The sequence below is a fragment of the Parasteatoda tepidariorum genome, chromosome 2, assembly GCF_982258835.1.
Source record: "Parasteatoda tepidariorum strain Cologne lab strain chromosome 2, Ptep-v5.0, whole genome shotgun sequence".
Taxonomy (NCBI): Eukaryota; Metazoa; Arthropoda; class Arachnida; order Araneae; family Theridiidae; genus Parasteatoda; species Parasteatoda tepidariorum.
Genome location: NC_141756.1, coordinates 53303311 through 53322107, shown reverse-complemented (window position 1 = coordinate 53322107; position 18797 = coordinate 53303311). Strand labels below are relative to the sequence as shown.

General features: G+C 28.3%; 1 protein-coding gene across 1 annotated transcript in view; it reads left to right on the top strand.

The window, feature by feature from the left end:
* eRF1 (eukaryotic release factor 1) overlaps nucleotides 1-18797 on the top strand; it is a 22022-nt gene extending 3225 nt beyond the window's left edge. Inside the window, exons 3-11 of the mRNA XM_016047962.4 lie at nucleotides 589-728; nucleotides 998-1136; nucleotides 2357-2547; nucleotides 4949-5078; nucleotides 7643-7798; nucleotides 9215-9279; nucleotides 12473-12545; nucleotides 15525-15599; nucleotides 16605-18797. Of these exons, the coding sequence (XP_015903448.1) occupies nucleotides 589-728; nucleotides 998-1136; nucleotides 2357-2547; nucleotides 4949-5078; nucleotides 7643-7798; nucleotides 9215-9279; nucleotides 12473-12545; nucleotides 15525-15599; nucleotides 16605-16684 (1049 nt within the window). The 3' untranslated portion in view covers nucleotides 16685-18797. The remainder of the gene's footprint in view (nucleotides 1-588; nucleotides 729-997; nucleotides 1137-2356; nucleotides 2548-4948; nucleotides 5079-7642; nucleotides 7799-9214; nucleotides 9280-12472; nucleotides 12546-15524; nucleotides 15600-16604) is intronic.

Below are 18797 nucleotides of genomic sequence, written 5' to 3'. Positions count from 1 at the left end.
ATATAATATTCTACTTATTATTGAGTGCTTGTGATGTCTAATGTCACTTGTCAATGCTGACAAGCCTATTTTAAGGCAGAGAGGTGTGCTTATGGTGCAGTTTAAGAATAAAATGATCTTGATTCATTATTAAGTTTATTAATTATTTCACCCTATTTTGCATTATGTTTGACAAAATTTCTGTCATACTGATTTTTTTTTATTTGAGCGTGCTATGAACACATATTTGTTGCGCTTATAATAAATTGCAACAAACAGCCACAGGAAATAGTTAACATTCTGCTAATTTTAGTCGCGAAAATTTGGTAACTTTTATTCATGAAGTTTTAGGAAATTCAGTTTTTAAAGTGTGGGCAAATTTCTTTAATAACAGAGTTGTTAATGAAAAGAAAGATTTTTATTTTTACTATAACAGGCTTATGAATTATATTGTACAATTAAAAGAAATTTTAAACTATCAAATTAATATTTTTAAGAAATAACATTGATGGTTATAGCACAAATGTTTCTCTTAAGCTATTAAATTTCTTCATAAGTTATGTTAAATTTTTAACTGTTTCAACTATAATTTTTTTTATCTATTTTCAGTACCTCCTAATGGGCTTGTTATTTATTGTGGAACAATTGTCACAGAAGAAGGAAAAGAAAAGAAAGTTAATATAGATTTTGAACCATTTAAACCAATTAATACTTCTCTGTACCTATGTGACAACAAATTCCACACTGAGGTAATATTTTCTAAGTTAATATCTTTAGTACTTCATAATAATCCTATTTTTCAAAAAAAAAAAATATATATATATATATATTATTTTTTGGTTTTTTATTTTGCTAATAAACATTTATAATTGTTATAATGTGTTCGAACCTTCTGTGATTTTTAAATTATTTTTTTTATATTTACACAAGTTTTTTAAGCTTCAGTGTTAACCCATTTTAAAGTATAGTCAACTTCATATTTTACACTATAAATTGACATGTTAATTTTGTATTTCAGGCCTTGTCTGCATTGTTGGCTGATGATAATAAATTTGGGTTTATTGTCATGGATGGCAATGGAGCATTATTTGGCACCTTGCAAGGTAATACAAGAGAAGTACTCCACAAATTTACTGTAGACTTGCCAAAAAAGCACGGTAAGAGGAATATTATTATTTATAGACCAATAACTTTATTTGTATTTAATTAGGGGCATAACAAAGAGTGATTTGGCCGAATATTTGGCCAAATCACTATTTAAAATTAAGCATTTTTTTTTTTTTTAAATTTTAAAAAAAATTTATTAATAAATTTTTTATATATAGAAATAAGTTTAGTCATTATTGAAAAATAATCAAAACCTTGCTGTATTATTAGAATGGGATCAGAGGTGATTGTTTTCAGGAAAAACTCCGGATTTTTTTTTCTAACTGTGATCCAGAAATTCAAGGTCCAGAAATTTCAAGAAATTATCGATTGCATTTATGTATAAAAATTCTTGTATATTTTATTTAAGAACATTAGAACTAGAATTTATACTTGGCATCTCTTTTATTAGTAAATTTTTTTTTCTGGTAGAGTAATAAATGTGATTAGAGGTAAAAGTAAAAAATCCACAAAACATTAAAAGTTAGGTCTGTCAGAAGCTCTTTTTTTAAAAAAAAACGAAAAAAGCAGCTTTATCTTAAACGCCTTTAAAAAATCAAAAATTATATGCCAAAGCAAGACAGAAAAGGAAGAAAAAAAATCTTGATTTTAAAAAAAAAAAAAATTCAGCTCTATGCATGTAAGTTTTGGGAAAAAGAGGGGCTAGATAAAAACCAAAACAGAAATCTTTCTTTAAACGAAAGATTTAACTCAAAAAATCTTAACTTTTCCACATGATCGTATTTTTAGAAAAAAGTAACCATTAAAAAATGAAATCTATTAGAAATGTACCTATATCATGTTTCACTTAAGTGAAAACAGAAAAACTCAATTCTCAATTTTTACCGCATTAAGTATTGAAAAAGGAATGAAATAGACAGCCCTAAATGTTATTAAAAGGAAAGAAAGATCAGCATTATAAAATTCAGTTTAAAGTTTTGTAGTTTCAATTCTTCAAATTTCGCTTTTCCATGTGTCATTTCAGAACATAAATTAACCATTTTTAGAATTTAACAAATATGTTTAAAAACTATTTTTAATAAAAAGTATGATTTTAGATTATTCTTTATTAGATTATGTAAAATTTCCTCCAAAAAACTTTGTGGGAAAATAATTTTCCAAGTCATACTTAGCCAAATATTTGACAAAAAGAACTGAATAATGACTAAATATTCATTACATCCCTATTCTTGATTTCTACCCCTGCTTATTTTATATTTATGTATTTCAGGTCGTGGTGGTCAATCTGCATTACGTTTTGCTCGTCTTAGAATGGAAAAAAGACATAATTATGTTAGAAAGGTCGCTGAAGTAGCCACACAACTTTTCATTACAAATGATAAACCTAATATTGCAGGATTAATTTTAGCTGGTTCTGCAGATTTCAAAACTGAACTTAGTCAATCTGATATGTTTGATCCTGTAAGTGAATTCTTATCTTGCATTTCTTAAGATTTAACTTTTATTTGTAGCATTATTACTTATTTCTCCATGTTACATTCATGTTTAAAATAATGAATTTCAATGTATTAAGATCTCAATCTCATGTGTTCTGAAAGGGAAATCTTGGTGTGAGAGAGGGTGCTTCTGTTCGAACCAGTATGCTTCCGTTTGGACCAATTCTGAGCAAGACATGTGATTGGGGAGACAAGATAAGCGGAATAAAGGTTGAAAGGAATGAAAAATAGTGGAATTAAGAAATTTTACCAAAAATTTGGGATATTAGTGCATTTTGAAATTTCTTTAAACAGTATACACATTGACAATTTTATGATGCAAGACAATGACAATTGGCAAGACATTGACAATTTTATGATCTCTCGCTGTAATGAAAAAACTATGAAGAATAGGGTGACCCCGGGTAATTCACGATCACTCTGTTTCTGGGGTAAATAATGATCACCTAAAGTTTATTTAAATAAAATAAAAAAAATTTTAATTTGAGACATGGACAAGAATGCTGGTACACTTTACTAAAGTATAACTACATTTACTTAATAAAAGTTTTTTGTTTATTTTAACAAAATAAGTATCTTTTAAACTGCTTTCTGTATTTTCCATTTCACCATTTCCATTCAAAATGTGCACATTTCTGCGAAGATCCCCCTCCTTCTCTTAATAATAAATATTTTTACTTACTTTCTTTTTCTTTGATATGAAAATAGTGTAAGCTTTTGTTTAATTGTTTCACATCTACTGTAAACATTATAATTGATTATGGGAAACTATATCAAATATTGCCCCCTGCAGATGGGATAATTCCTGATCATTGTCATTTCTTTTTATAAATTGTATTAAAAATAGCTAATGAATAGCTAATTGTCTGTTCTTAAATAACAGTTCATATTTATTAAGTGGAGCAACTATAAAATATATTTTAACTCTAATCACAAAATTTGTTTTTAATTGAATACAAGACAAATGTGTTCCGATTTGCACCATTTCTGGTTTGTCTTACCTTGCTACTATCTTAATTTTATGAGTAAACATTGTTAGAATAATTTTTAAGTTTATAAATTAGTGAATTTCTTTTAATGATTGAAAATGAAAATTTCAGTGTGAGAGCTGTTGACATACCTTATTTAACCTTACACTCACTGAATGAAGTTACAAAATCCAGCAAAAGTAACCTATGTGGGAACTCTTTCTTATATTCCAGCAGAGAATGAGTTATCTGCTTGCCTAAAATGTATGGCACGATGCGAAGATTTTTGGAAAATTTAAAGCGTTAATCTTTATTCTTGTTTTTTAAATAAATCGTTTTATTAGCTTCTTAAACATATATTTTTGGATTATTTGTTTGATCTTGATGTCTTATTTGCTAATTACCATTGTATAATTATTTTTATGCAGCACCTTTACTATAAAACCTGGTGATCAGTAATTACCCCAGAAGTGATCAGGAATTACCCCAGAAACGAACAAGACATGGGGTAATTCCTGATCACTAAAAATTTAAAATCTTTTAAATTCTAATTAGATTCTCAAACAAAAGAAGGTAGCATAGGACTCATCTCATATAGTCTCAAACTTCCAGTAAATATTAAAATTCTATCTTGAATAGTTTTGTCACAAAATAGATGTTTGCATTTTTTGATCAGGAATTACCCCAGATCACCCTATTCCTTAAAAATATGTTAAACTAAGTTTTGCCCTTATTTATATTATAGTAATTTCCAGCTGGATATGAAACAATCTATCTGTATTAATAAGTTGAACGATCATAATGTGCAGAGTATCTGGTGATTTCATTTTTCCAAGAGCTTTGCGTGAGAATTTTTCAGTCAGCCTGAACTTAATCAAAGTAAATTTTTACAGAAAATATTCTAAAATAGATTATTAATATCAATTTGCTCAGAACTACGAATGTGCAACAAGATTCAATTTAAAACTTGATGATAATTAAATGTCTGTGCTCTAGGGATTCGGAAAAAACATGTTCTGATCACATGATCAGCATGTTGTGTTTCGCTTTCATCCCTCTTTCTTATTCTCAAGACTAGGTAGGCAAAGCATTTTAATTGAGACTTGGGGAGTCTTACTCTTCTTATTGATGAAGTCTCACAATGTTTCATGATCAAAACACAATGCTTATTTTCCATTCCTATCCTTATAATTTGCAGTTTCGACATTCCCATTACGTTATGATATTGATGCTTCTAAAGTTGTACGTGAGAGTTTGAGTTAACACATTTTACTTTAGAAAGTTTTTATGTTTGCTTGCATATGTTTTACTTTCATGTTGATTCTATTATGAAACTTATGTATTTGGTACAGTTTTCTGATGATTATTGAAGTTTATTGTAATTTACTTTTCTTTTAGCGATTGCAAGTTAAAGTATTAAAATTGGTTGATGTTTCCTATGGAGGAGAAAATGGTTTCAATCAAGCTATAGAATTATCTGCTGAAGTCCTTTCTAACGTTAAATTCATTCAAGAAAAAAAGCTTATTGGTAAAAATATTTCGTCCCTATCAATTTATTAACTTGTAATAGTTTCAACATAACAAACGGGGGGAAAAAATTTTGTTACTTTAATATTAGAATGTAAAAACAAAATTAACTTTGTTATATGTTGTGAGTCTGTATGTACATACACTGAAATGGATTCAATTGGAAGGAATCTAGTACTCTCATGTGCAACTTTGCTGAATTTTGTAAGAAATTCACAATTTCAAGCTTCATTTTACACCCTCTTAAATTGAACCAAAAAATCTCAAATTTTAGCTGATCATGAAGACTAACTAAACATTGCCAAGTGTTTTTTCCAATAGCAAAAGAAAATTTTATTTCTTTTGTTAATTTCATTGCTGGTTAAGCATCATTGTTTTCATTACTTACAAGTTGATAACGTTCTGGTGCTGTTCTATTTGTTAATCTGTACCATAATCCTTTAACTTAAGGATCATTAACTAATTACATGTTTGAGATTTTTAATTGTAGGATTTAACCTTTTTACTTTACTTTATAATTTTTTAACTTATTACTTTTACTATTTTATTATTACTTTTTAAACTTAAAATGCTCTAATGTTAATTTCTGGAAGAACTCAATAATATTTGGAGGCAAGATTTTTAAAAAAGGGTATGAAATGAGAGGCTTTTCAATATTTTAACATTAAGTAAATGCTGAAAAATCTTAGGAGGTTATTCAAATTTATCATTCCTTAAAAAGTTTAATTCATCTCTTAATTAATAATCTTAGTTTTGTTTAATATTAAGAATGTTACCACCATATAATAATTACTGCTCATAATTTCAAAATTATTGGAGAAAAAAAATTATTATTTATTGAAAAAATACTGAATTAAAATTGAACATAGGCTATTCACTAATTTACAATTGTAATGTGAATTTTTTAGGTTTACTTGATTGTTTGCAGATCTTTATAAATACAGTATGATTAATAATATTAATCTTTATATTTTTGAATATACTTTAATTATAATTTTGAATTGGCATTTTTTTACTTAATTACGTGAAGCAGGGTGCGTAGCGTTTGTAAAAAGTACTTAAAGGTGCATTTTTAGGGATTTCGTTTTTAAAAGCTTTTAAAGGTGCTTTTCTCAGCTGGCGTTTCTAAAAAGTGATTTTTTTTTTCTCCCTCCCTTCAGTGATATCTGGCGGATCCCATGCATTTCACGAAAAATGGGGAGTTTGCTACGTAATCATTCATGCGGACTTCACGTCGTACCCACGTTATGACTTGTGCATGCGCGCACACTTTAAACCGAAACCCGAGTGCTCCAATTCGGATAGAGAATATCATATCCTTATGAAATGTTTTTTTTTTTTTAAAATTTTGTTCTTGTTTATTTTATTTTACTTTTAACACTTTTTTTGACGTAGGGGGTAAGGATACTTTTGTTCTGAGTTCAGGGTCAAGTTGAATTCACTCGGTGATGTGGAAAAGTACTGATTGTTTCGATTTACGCCCGTTTCTTTTTGGGTTTTTTTTTTAACGCTAAAACTGTTTATAAAGAGTTTTTGTTTTTCAATAATATCATTGATTGAATATGAATTTTTTAGTGCTTGAAAAGTTTTTAAAAAGTGCTTATTTTTGATTCAAAGATTTGGCTACGCACCCTGTGAAGTAATTATTAATTTCAAAAAATAGAATGAGAACCTCAATATGAAATATTTTGAAAATTGTGCATAAATTGTTATTATGGTGGCTAATATGATTTTATTATGATAATGTAAATTCTTAGGAAAATGTTTAGCAATTTTTTGATGAAAAAACTTTCAACAATAAGACAAAATATTTTATTAGCCCACATATCCAAACTAACTTTTTAACTCTTTTTATAATTTACTAAAAAATTAGTAATAATTAATTCTCTTTGGTGAAAAGCTTTTAACAAGTTTTTATTGTAGCAAGAAATTAATTGGAAATTTTATAAACAAAATTAGGTGAAGTTGCAATGCTCTTTGAGCACAAATGAGTAACTTTAAATTTGATCTAGATCGAATTAAAAACAAATTTCTGTTAGTGTAGCGAAATATTTTAGAACCTTTTGAATACTTCATAATTTTAATGTAACACTAGATAACTATGCAACACATTTTACATTGGCGGAATACCAAATACTGAATATGGTCTAGCTTAGAGTCACGTATCCAGTGACTGTATTTTTTTCTTTCTTTGAGTATTAATATTTATTAGTATAAGACAAGAATTCCAAACTTTTAAAACTATGTATAAAATATACTTAATTGTTCTTACTTTAAAATATAACCAAGGATAAGATATTTAAAATAGATAGTTGGCAAGAAGCAAATGTTTAATAAAATTTACATAAACACTACCCATTTGATTCCAGTTCAATCAGGAGGGTTGGTGAACTAGGAAAGCCTGGGGTAGAGTTTCTGTGGTATTTGCAATAAAATATAATATACTTGTGGATTTAGTATGTATTTTTTTTTTTTTTTTTTTTTTTTTTTTACCTTTCATTGATATATTATTTTAAGTTTAATATCAATGTCAAATATTCACATATGTTTCTCTTTCTAATATAGGAAGATATTTTGATGAAATTTCACAAGATACTGGAAAGTATTGTTTTGGTGTTGATGATACTTTGAAAGCTCTAGAGATGGGTTCAGTTGAAATTTTAATTGCGTGGGAAAACTTAGATATTGTACGCTATGTACTCAAAAATCATGCAACTGATGGTAAGCTTTGTTTCCTATGGTATAACTTGTTTGCTTGTGTACTGAAAATCTAGATAAAATATTTATTTGAAAACTAATCTGTATGTCTCTTAAAACTAATTTTCATGAGCTTTTGTAAGCAGTGGAATCCCTATTATCCGACAAAGTGTATAAACATTAAGTGAAATTTATAGAAATGAGTAATACTATCAAAGTTTAATTGAAAATTAATCTTGTTCTACTTTTCTAACATGAATGAAGTTCTAATTATGTTAGGGAAATATCATTGATAAGAGAAAGTCGGGCCTTAAGGGATTTTTTTCTCCAGGAAAGTATTTCTCTAATTCAAAAAGGTTTATTTAGTTGCAAATTAATATTATGTTTCTTCTACAGTTAGTAAATTACTGGTTTTTCAAAATTAAGGAATATATTTAGAATTTATCACAAATTAAGTATTGATCATACTTAAAAACAGAAGTCAAAAAACTGTCAAGCTCCTCTCTGGAATGTTACAAGCTTTATGTGTGAAACATTGTATTCAGTCTTTGAAGAATTTTGCCTTAAGAGTATTGTGAAATGGTCTTAAGGGGAAAAATTCTGGCACCTACTTTTAATCTGAAACTTACCCATCAGAACACCATTTGACTGCAAAAAAAGCTTGGCAATATTTCAAGCTTGTTGAACTTTGTTGAGCACTGAAGTAAGCTAAATGACATGCTATGCTCATTCAAGATTAATTTTCGAATGTTATAAACTACAAAATTATTTGGAACTACAGTAAATATTATAGCTTTTCTAATAAAATTTTTAAAAATGCTAGTATTGGTAAACATGTAGCAAGAGGTCTATCTGCAACTAATTTTATGCAATTTTAAGGTGGCAGCTGTAGTTTAGTTAGTCAAATCCTGAATTTTGAGTGAACGCTATTTATTTATCTAGAACTATTCTTTTAGGTAGAACAACGAAAATATTTGAAATTTTTGTAACTAATAATGTGGGCCAATGTTTATATTTCTGTATTTATAAAGAAAACTGTTTCTTTAATTTGCATTTATTATTGTATGTATTTCTCAATATTATATTATTTATGTGACTTCCTTCATTCCCTGCTCCCTTCTTGACAAACATGGAAATGTCCAATTCAAATAGTTTAGTTAAGATAAAAGTTATTCTTAATTTTTTTTTTTTTTCCTTCATATTTCTGAAACTTATAAATTTCAACAGTATCAAACTTGTTTTCTTAGTAGTTAAATGCATAATAAAAATTAATAATTTCAATAAACTAGTTCAAATTGAGTCATTAGAACGGTTAAAAAATAGTATTTCAGTCTTTGGGTCAGTTAGTTAGGTCAATATTTATTTATTTTTTGTATGGCTGATAAAAATATAAGTTAATCTTTTTTTTTTTTTTTTTTTTTTTTTTGGTGACCCTTATAGAAGAGAAAGTACTTCATCTTACTCCAGAACAAGAAAAGGACAAAACTCATTTCACAGACAGAGATGTAAGTATATTTACAATTCTCTGAAATATTTCCAATAGCTGAAATATATATATATATATATATATATATATATATATATATATATATATATATATATATATATACATACACACAGTGTTAATGCCAAGCCTGAAAATGCACCATTTTAATCAATTCGTCCAATAATATGCTTTTAAGCTATTCTTCCATCAATTGTTATCTGTAGTAGATGTAGTATTAGATCTGTAGTAGATCCCCTATATAGTTACATCTTCTACAATGACATGGCTGATAAATTGGCCAATCAGGGATCTGTTAAACCACTAGAAAATAGTGGCCTTTTTACCTCTAGTGAAATATTCTCGAAAGTTAGAGCCGATAAAAACAGCACCTGGAGGATTCCTCCTGCTCATGACTATTATCAACCAAAAGCATTCTGGGACTGCCCTAGAACTAAAGGGTGATAAAGAACAAATTACGAAACACCATTACCAGATAATCAGTAGACATATTCATACACTTTTATGTGTGCAAAGGCAGAGTTTCCTGTGTGCACCAAGTGTAATTCACAACAATCTACTCCAGACAATTTGCTCTCCTGATTAGAACTGGACAAGAGTGATCTCTTTGAAAATTCTGAACTTGATCAAGTTGAATAAGAAACTACTTGTTAACCTTGTGCTTCTCTATAAATACATAGTACAGTAGGGAACCGATTATCCGGAACGATCGGGACCATCGCTATTCCGGATAACTGATTTTTCCGGTTTTTTGAATCGCTACAAAAAGCCGTTTTTTTTTCATTGTCAAACTCAACTAAAAAAAAAAATATATATTTGGAAATAATCTTAAAAAGAAGAAAAAACGAAGTAATACACTAATGATTATTTCCAAAATGATAGTAAGGTAAACATCTTTCCAAAAAGAAAGAAAAATCCTAAAATCATATGAGGAAAAAAAAATTTATTTTTTTTAAATGGCTGGAAAATTTATCGTATTTCGTTCCGGTTTTCTGATTTCCGGATAACGGGTTCTGTACTGTATCATAGATAGATAATATAGGCTCATGCCGTGCGTGTATACATTGGTGGTGATTCTCCAGTTTTGCAGATACTTTATTAATATTTATTGTAATATAAAGAAATGTATCCGCATGCTCAAAAAAAACAGTTTGCAATGCAGGGGGAAAAAGAGAATATGAAGCAGATGACATAATCATGATTTATGCAAGGTAGATGAAAGTTAGTGTTTAGTTGTATGCATGCTTTCCCAAAGAAAAAGATATAACTGCCACTCAGCCCACAGATTTGCAAAAGTAACTTCGTTTGGTGCGAAATTATTAATAGAACTTAATATGATGATTACTTGATATGAATGTAGTTCTATGTAAAACTATTAATATTAATCTTCCTCTAATGTTTTTAATGTTGAAGTACATGTGTATACATATATATATATATATAATATGTCAAGAATATATTAAAATGTTAGCTGTTTTGGTATATTTAATAAAATTATTCTATTTAAAAAAAATATGAGCTTGCAGATACTTTTGAATTGTGTTCAGATACTTTGTTTTTATCTTACTATGAATAGTATAAAGTAAATGTTGATAAAAGAAAAAAATTAAATGTAATTTTGTCTAAACTACCGGGGTATCAGCATGCTCTGCACTGCATATAAAGTCTTTTCAAAAATTCTATTTAACAGACTTAGCCCCTGTGTAGAAAACATCATTGGTGAATACCAGTGCGGTTTTAGGAAGGGCATGTCTACAACTGACCAAATATTTTGCATAAGACAGATTCTGGAAAAGACCAGGGAATTTGGAATTGGTACCCACCACCTATTTGTGGATTACAAAACTGCTTATGACAGTGTAAACCGGAAGCGACTCATTGAAGCTATGCGAGAATTCAATATCCCGCACAAGCTTGTACGACTCACCACTCTTACACTGTGTAAGACCATGCAGAAAGTAAAAATCCAAAATGACTTCTCGGAACCAATGGAGGTAAAAAATGGTGTGAGGCAAGGCGATGCTTTGGCATGCCTACTCTTCAATTTGGCATTAGAAAAAATTATCCGAGATTCAGGAATCAATACCAGAGGACATATCTTTCATAAGTCTATCCAAATTTTCGCTTTTTCCGATGACATTGACATCATAGCGCGAACACAATCTGACTTAAAGCAAGCTTTTCTATCCATGGAAAAAGAGGCAGAAAAAATGCATCTCACTATTAACCAGGAGAAAACCAAGTATATACAATGCACCAAAATAACTGATTCTACAAATTGCAAATTGGTGAATACAAGTTTGAAAAAGTAAACAGTTTTGTTTATCTTGGTTCTGAAGTCAACGTTAATGGCAATATCGCACCCGAAATACAAAGAAGAATCAATAGTGCAAGTAAATGTTTTTATGGATTAAAAAAATATTTAAAATCAAACCTACTAAAAAGAGATACTAAACTGTTAATTTATAAATGCTTAATCAGACCTATCCTAACATATGCCTCAGAAACTTGGACAACAACACAGAAAGATGAGAATTCCTTGGGAATCTTCGAACGTCGGATCCTAAGATCCATTTTTGGGGGCAAACAAGTTCATGGTACTTGGTACAGACGTTCAAACTCAGAACTCTATCGGGCCCTTAGAGAGCCTGATGTTGTCAAGTATGTAAAAATTCAAAGAATTAAATGGGCTGGTCACATCATTCGAATGAACAGAGAGTGTTCGACCAAAGCTGAGATGGGCCGACTGCGTGGAAAGAGACATTTCAGTCTTAAAAGTCTCAAACTGGAAGACAACTGCCAGGCAGAGGCAAGCCTGGAGGAAGTTGATTGAGAAGGCCAGGGCCCACCCGGGGCTGTCATGCCATTGAGGAAGGAAGGAATTTTGTCTAAAAAGTGATTATGTTTAAAAGTAGAAAATTTGTGAAAGAGGAAAAAAAATTGTAAGAGAGATCTATCTCTTTATTCTAAAACGAAAAAATTTATAAAATTAACGCCTTACTCATATGCGAACCCAGGTTTATTTAAGCTACTTTAATTCTGTGAAGACAAATAATTTTATCCAGTTTGAGATGACCATCCATTTATATTATTCTTAATAAATATTAAACTAGTAGTTTTTCTAACCCCACTTTTTAAGCGTGTTTTGCTTATGTTTTTATATCACATTTTCTCATCTATCTCCTTTATTACAGACAGGTGTTGAATTAGAACTTGTGGATTCAGTGCCTCTTTTAGAATGGTTAGCCAATAATTATAAAAGTTTTGGTAAGTACATGTTAATTTAATACTGTATGCTTCAAAAAATGAATGAGAGGTCACAAAGTAATAAAAAGCGGAATTATGAACATTTTTGAGAATATATAAGAATGTAGATGCAGATATCTGCTAGAGCCTGCTATATTAACTGATGTTTTATAAAAGCCTTTGTTCATTCTTTGTAGCAATAATTAAAATCATCGTAGCTAACTTTTCCTATTTTTGATTTTTACTTTTAAATTCGTGTCTTCTAAATTAAAATTTCACATATATATAGAGAGAGAATATTTTAACAATTTAAACATTTAATTTTTTGAGAAATTAGTTTTTGATATTCGCTTGAGTACCAAATTTTTCTAATAAAATTAAACATATATAAGGTCACAACTTGCAGTGCATTGTTTTAGTAGTAAACTTATAAAGGTAAAAAATTTATATATGTAATTTATGTCATTCTTATAGGATATAACAAATAGTGATTTGGCAGAATATTCGTCCAGAAAATAGACCGAATAGTAAAATTTTTTATTTATAAATAAGCTAAATCATTATTGAAAAATAATCAAAACTTAGCTATATTATTGGTATGGGGTAAAGGGAAACTATATTACAGGATTGCTACAATACCTGAAACGTTTGAGGGGGGGGGTGCCACCTTTACGCCACCATTTTCTGTGCATGAATTTTGTTTTCATTCATATGGCATGAAGCCATATTTCATAAAACCGTATTGTGACTTAGTAAGCTTTCTTGTGGTTTAGGATTATCGGCTTATAGAATTCATGACAGAAGGTTGAATGAACTATAAATTGTCTATTCTTATTTGTGATTAAAAAAAATTGTTTGGATAATTAGTGTTTTGTAATCTCTCATAAATTATTGATGTTTTTTTTTATTGTTAATTACCTTAATCCTCTATCACGAGGGCTTGATAAATGAATTTAATGAATGTAAACTTGTTATTAAGAAATCGCGAGAAGCATGCAGATTGCTGTTCCATGTGGGAATTATAAAATAATACTATAATATCTTGGGTTTGATTTAGATTTTATTTTTTTGGGCCTATTTTTGTGAAAAATGGAAATTATATTGCTGAAAATTTGAATGTACTAATGGAATTTTATTTTAATTTACATGAAGACTTGTTTTCTTTTAAAAATTTCACTCATGTTCATTTTTGTATTTTTTCCATCATGCAGAAAATGCCAAGAAAGTTTCGAAATAGCGGGCTTTCTATATAACAAGTTCAGAGTTAAATATGTTCTTAAAAGTAGAAATATATATTATAATATAGTACATTAAAAAGTAGAGACATAAAGCATAGGAACTACTAATAATTACGAATGTAATGATAGTTGACTATAAGTCTAAATACAGTAATGTTAATTTTTAAAAGTATGACAAGAATAATTAATGAAATAAATAGAAAAGAATTGGTTTATTAATTTTGTATTGTAACATTGTAATTTTTCCCGAGAAAATAATTTACTGTTTTAAAAAAATTTCGACATAAGAATTCAAATTAACATTGGGTGAATATGTAATACCATGGGGGAAAATATATTTTTAGCATAACATGGTTTTTAAGATATTGAGAACTTTGTGTATGTGCATATACATACACACAGTTAAACTCCGCTATAGTCAATTTTTCGGGTATAATTAGTAAAATATACGCTCCCATACCTTGCTGCAAATGTATAATGTTATTTATTGTGGATGGATGTAGTGAACCAAAAAAATAGAGGAAGTTGGACATTATGAACTTTTTTCTATCTTCAACTGATTTATTTTCTTCATATATATATATATATATATATATATATATATATATATATATATATTTTCAATAATTTTGAAATTTCTACTTCAAAATAAGTACATATGCAGATTTTTAAAACCATCTATCGCATGGAATGTAACAATAAGCATTCGAAGAAGCCACGAGTTGGCAAATGCTTCAAGTCAAAGCTGATAAATTTGCTAAGCGATTTGGTGAGACTACTCTTATGTGCTCGAATAGCTGGTTAGGCAGGTTTAAAAAAGCAGAATATCATAAATTCAGGAAAAATTATCAGAGAGTCGGGAAGTGTTTCCATATTTGATGTTGAGAATTGCTCATCAGCTAAAGATAACTATTAAAAAAAAAAAAAAATTTGTACGCAGGACAAAGAGTAATAAAAAATAAAAGTTGACTCATTTTTCTTACTACAAATTATTTTTCAGTCGTTTTTGTATTTCAGTTCATTGGTCATTTATTTGAATAATGTGTAATAAAAGGGGGAAGTTTAGAACTATTAGTTAAAATTATTTGCGGTACGATTATGGTGAAGTCCCGGTTATACTGAATTGAAATTTCGGTCCCTTGAAGGTTCACCATTTTGACTGTGTAGCGGGGTTTGACTGTGCTTAAGTGTATATATATATAAGTCGACAGTAGCGGATTTGTGGTCCAGTATTAAGTAATCTAGTTCCGACTCTTCGAATTTCGCTTTTCCGTTTCTCTCCCAGTACATAAAATAGTAAATTTTAGAACTTAACAAAAATACGTTCAATTGATTTCTAGTAATGTACAGTAAAAAAATACAGTTTTAGATTACTCGTTTGGCGTAAACCTTTACTCATAAACCTTAAGATTACTATTTAAATCCAGAAAAGAAAAAAAGGGGAGAAAAAAAAAAGCTTGTCGAAAATACTTTTTCAATTTTTCTGACTGATGAGCCGAGCATTCAACCGAATATTTGGTGAAACATTAACTGCTGAGAAAGAACTGAATAGTTTCTATGATTTCAAATAATTTTCGGTTTGAAGCCGAGGTCTATTCTAAGATTGCAGTTGGATCCTGACATCTAGGTTCTGCAATTAAGCAACCCTACAATGAATGGTTTCATACTTTCAAAATTGATGATGGGCCAAAGTTATGTTGTTTATCACTAATTAATTGAATATTTTATTTTTGTGATGCTGATTTTGTTTAATTTTCTTTAGGAGCAACACTTGAAATTATTACTGATAGATCTCAGGAAGGATCACAATTTGTGAAAGGATTTGGTGGAATTGGAGGTATGTGAATTTTGTCTTTTACCCTTTGGTATAGAATCACGGCAACATTGGTGCAGAATGTTACTTCTTGCAGAAAGATTTTTCCTTTTAAATTGGTTTTCTTTTCTGCAAAAATTTTAAAAAGTTTTTTTTTTTTTATTTTGTTGAAATTAAAGCAATATATTTTTGATAGTTACGCACCTGAAAATTGTAAGTCACACATTTTGAGTCCTTTATTGATCACAACTCCTTTCGTTTCATCGCAAATATGTGTAGTGTTATGATAATGAACCTGACATCATTAACTTTATTAAACGACAAAGAATAAAATGGGCGGACCACATTATCAGAATGGACGAAGACCGTACCACAAAAAGAGTTTTCAATGCCAGACCAGTTGGCACATGTAAGAGAGGCAAGCCGAATTTGAGATGGATAGATGGCCTAGAGAAAGACCTTTTGGTCTTAAAAACTAAAAATTGGAAACTTGCAACAAAAAAAAAGTTAGCCTGGAAAAACCTTCTTGAGAAGGCCAAGGCCCACCCTGGGCTGTCGAGCCATTGATAATTTTTTTTTAGCAGTTCTGCTACGAATTTTTACTCAGTATTTTTTATATGTATAATACGTGAGTTTAGTTTTTGCTTTTTTTTTTTTTTTTTTTTTACTGCTTCGGATTTTATGATTTATTTATTTATTTTTTGGTATTCTCAGCACTTCCGTTACTTTAAATTAGTTACATATATATTTGTTATCATTAAAAATATCTCACAGAAAAATATTAATGCTAAAGAGTTTTGTCGCAGAAAATCCCCAAAAAATTCTTTTATTAGTTTAATTTATGAATGATAATTAATTTTTGCAAAGTGATATTGAAAATAGTATTAAACTTGTTTACTAAGCTATTATTTACTATTCGACCAATTACTATGATCAACATAAATCCTTTCTCCATAGTTTTTGTTCAAATTTTTAGTTCAAGGGCTGTTTCTGTAATTAATATTCATTAAGATATATTTAATTTTCTAGGTATTCTACGGTACAGAGTTGACTTCCAGAGTCTTGAGGTTACTGATGGATTAGATGATTTTGATCTAGATGATTTATAAATTTTTTATACTGGGTGCTAAGACTGTGCATCATTTATGCAAGATGAATGCTGCTCTGTTCAACTTATCATTCATATCTGAATTTGTTGGAACAATAACTTTTGACCAATTTTTGTACTGAGACTTTACATAATTCCTTTTGGTTTATGGTATTAATATTTATAAATTCTCATTCTGTTTTGTTATAGATTTTGGGAAAAGCTATAAAAAAATTTAAAATTTTAATAAACTCTAAATTTTTGAATATCATATTCATCTTGTAAGTTTTTATTTTGCCGTTTTTATATTTTGAAACTTTAGTGCATGAATTACAACAATGCTGGTAAAACGGGCATGCAACATCTAAGCTCAAATTTGAAATAAACAATGCCTAAGTAACATTTACTTGTTTTTGCCTTCTTTATTTTAATCTCAAGATGTATTTTCATTATTTGGAGGGGGGGAATTATTTTTAAAATAAAGCTAAAATATTTTGATCTGTTGATTTTTGTGTTGTCATATATTTAAATAGTGTTAAAAATGAATTAAATTTGATCAAATGAAAGAAAAATTAGAAGAATAATATGCCATTGAAACAGCGTTGATTTATTTTGTTTACCTTAAACCTTTTTCCACAATTTAAATTAGTTTGTTTCAGGTTTGGTTAACTGTTATATATTTTTTTTTTATCGGCTTAGTAAAAAGAATAAAAATCTGGATCAGAAGTGAATTGTTCAAACTATAACTGTTCATTTCACTTTTGATGTGCATTTTGCACATAAAAATTTTGTAATATTTTCATTTCACAACCACGAATTTCATGTCATGGTCATGAAAAGTGTTTGATTCTGTGAGTCACTATTTTACATTGATCATACTTGAGATAATTTGTGATATTTCAGCAGTTTTCTTTTAAGTTTTTTAGGCTGTTATAGAACATAACTCTTAATTTTTCATAAGTTTTCTTTGAAAGAATGAGCTTGTTGTGTTTTTGAAAAATTTTATTTGTATATGTTAGCACTTATTAAATGACACTGTTATCAATTCAATTTCGACAAATTGATTGTTTCTATTTAGTTTAAAGGGCTGTGCTGACTAATAAACAAATGTGTAGTGGTTTGACTTTTATCAATATGCATAAAAAAAATAATCTCAATTAAAATTATTTTACTACATTCCACTATTAAAATCAAACATATTCATCTCAATTATGAAGCATGTTAATGTTTCTTTTTCTTTAAAATCATAAGTGCTCAAAAAAAAAAGAATTTTCTAAAATTTATTTAAAAAAAATAGTTAATAAATTTTAAACTATATAATCAAATAACCATAAAAAATATCTATAGATTGCTTATTTGATATTGTATTCAAAATTTTTGCTCAATTTTAGTATTTATTTATCTGTAAATTTGCGAGTAGTTTTTCATTAATATGAAAATTTTGTCCGACAAAAGTACTTCAATATAGTTATGCTTAAATAATTGTTTTGTTATAAAAATTTATTACTCAACTGTTCCTGTTGTATGGAAATGTTCCAGGCTGATTTGTGACTAAATTCTTTAAATATTGTCTAATATTTTCAATACTTTGTTTTGCCTATCTTCTTTCTAGATTCATAATCTAGTAGTCTACTTCCTAATTTCAAAAATACTTCCGGCATTTTCTTTATATTAAAGTTAAGTTTTGTAAAATATTCGTGTAAAAGGTATCTTTTGTAGTGACAATAAGACTAATTTATTATAAGAAACACTTATTGTCAGTGCTAAATTTATACTTACAGCAAAAATATTTATTAACACTTGTCATCAGTTATTTATTTAAGTGTCACTTAAACTTTGTTTCGACTTATAGTTTCTGATGAAGTAAAAGCTATTGACTTAATATATGAACTGAACTAAATTTATCGACATATTTAATTTTTTTACAAAAATTAAAAATAGATTAGAAAATTGGCTATAGAAGATAGATATAAATTTAAAGAAGTATGAAATTTAACTGTTCAAGATTGCTTATTAAATTACATTTTCCTATAAAACTAATAAATTGTATGATGTATTTTATTTATCTGCATTTTTACCTATGTAATAAAGACTAAATATATGCAATAAAAAGCTATATATTTTTAATATTGAAA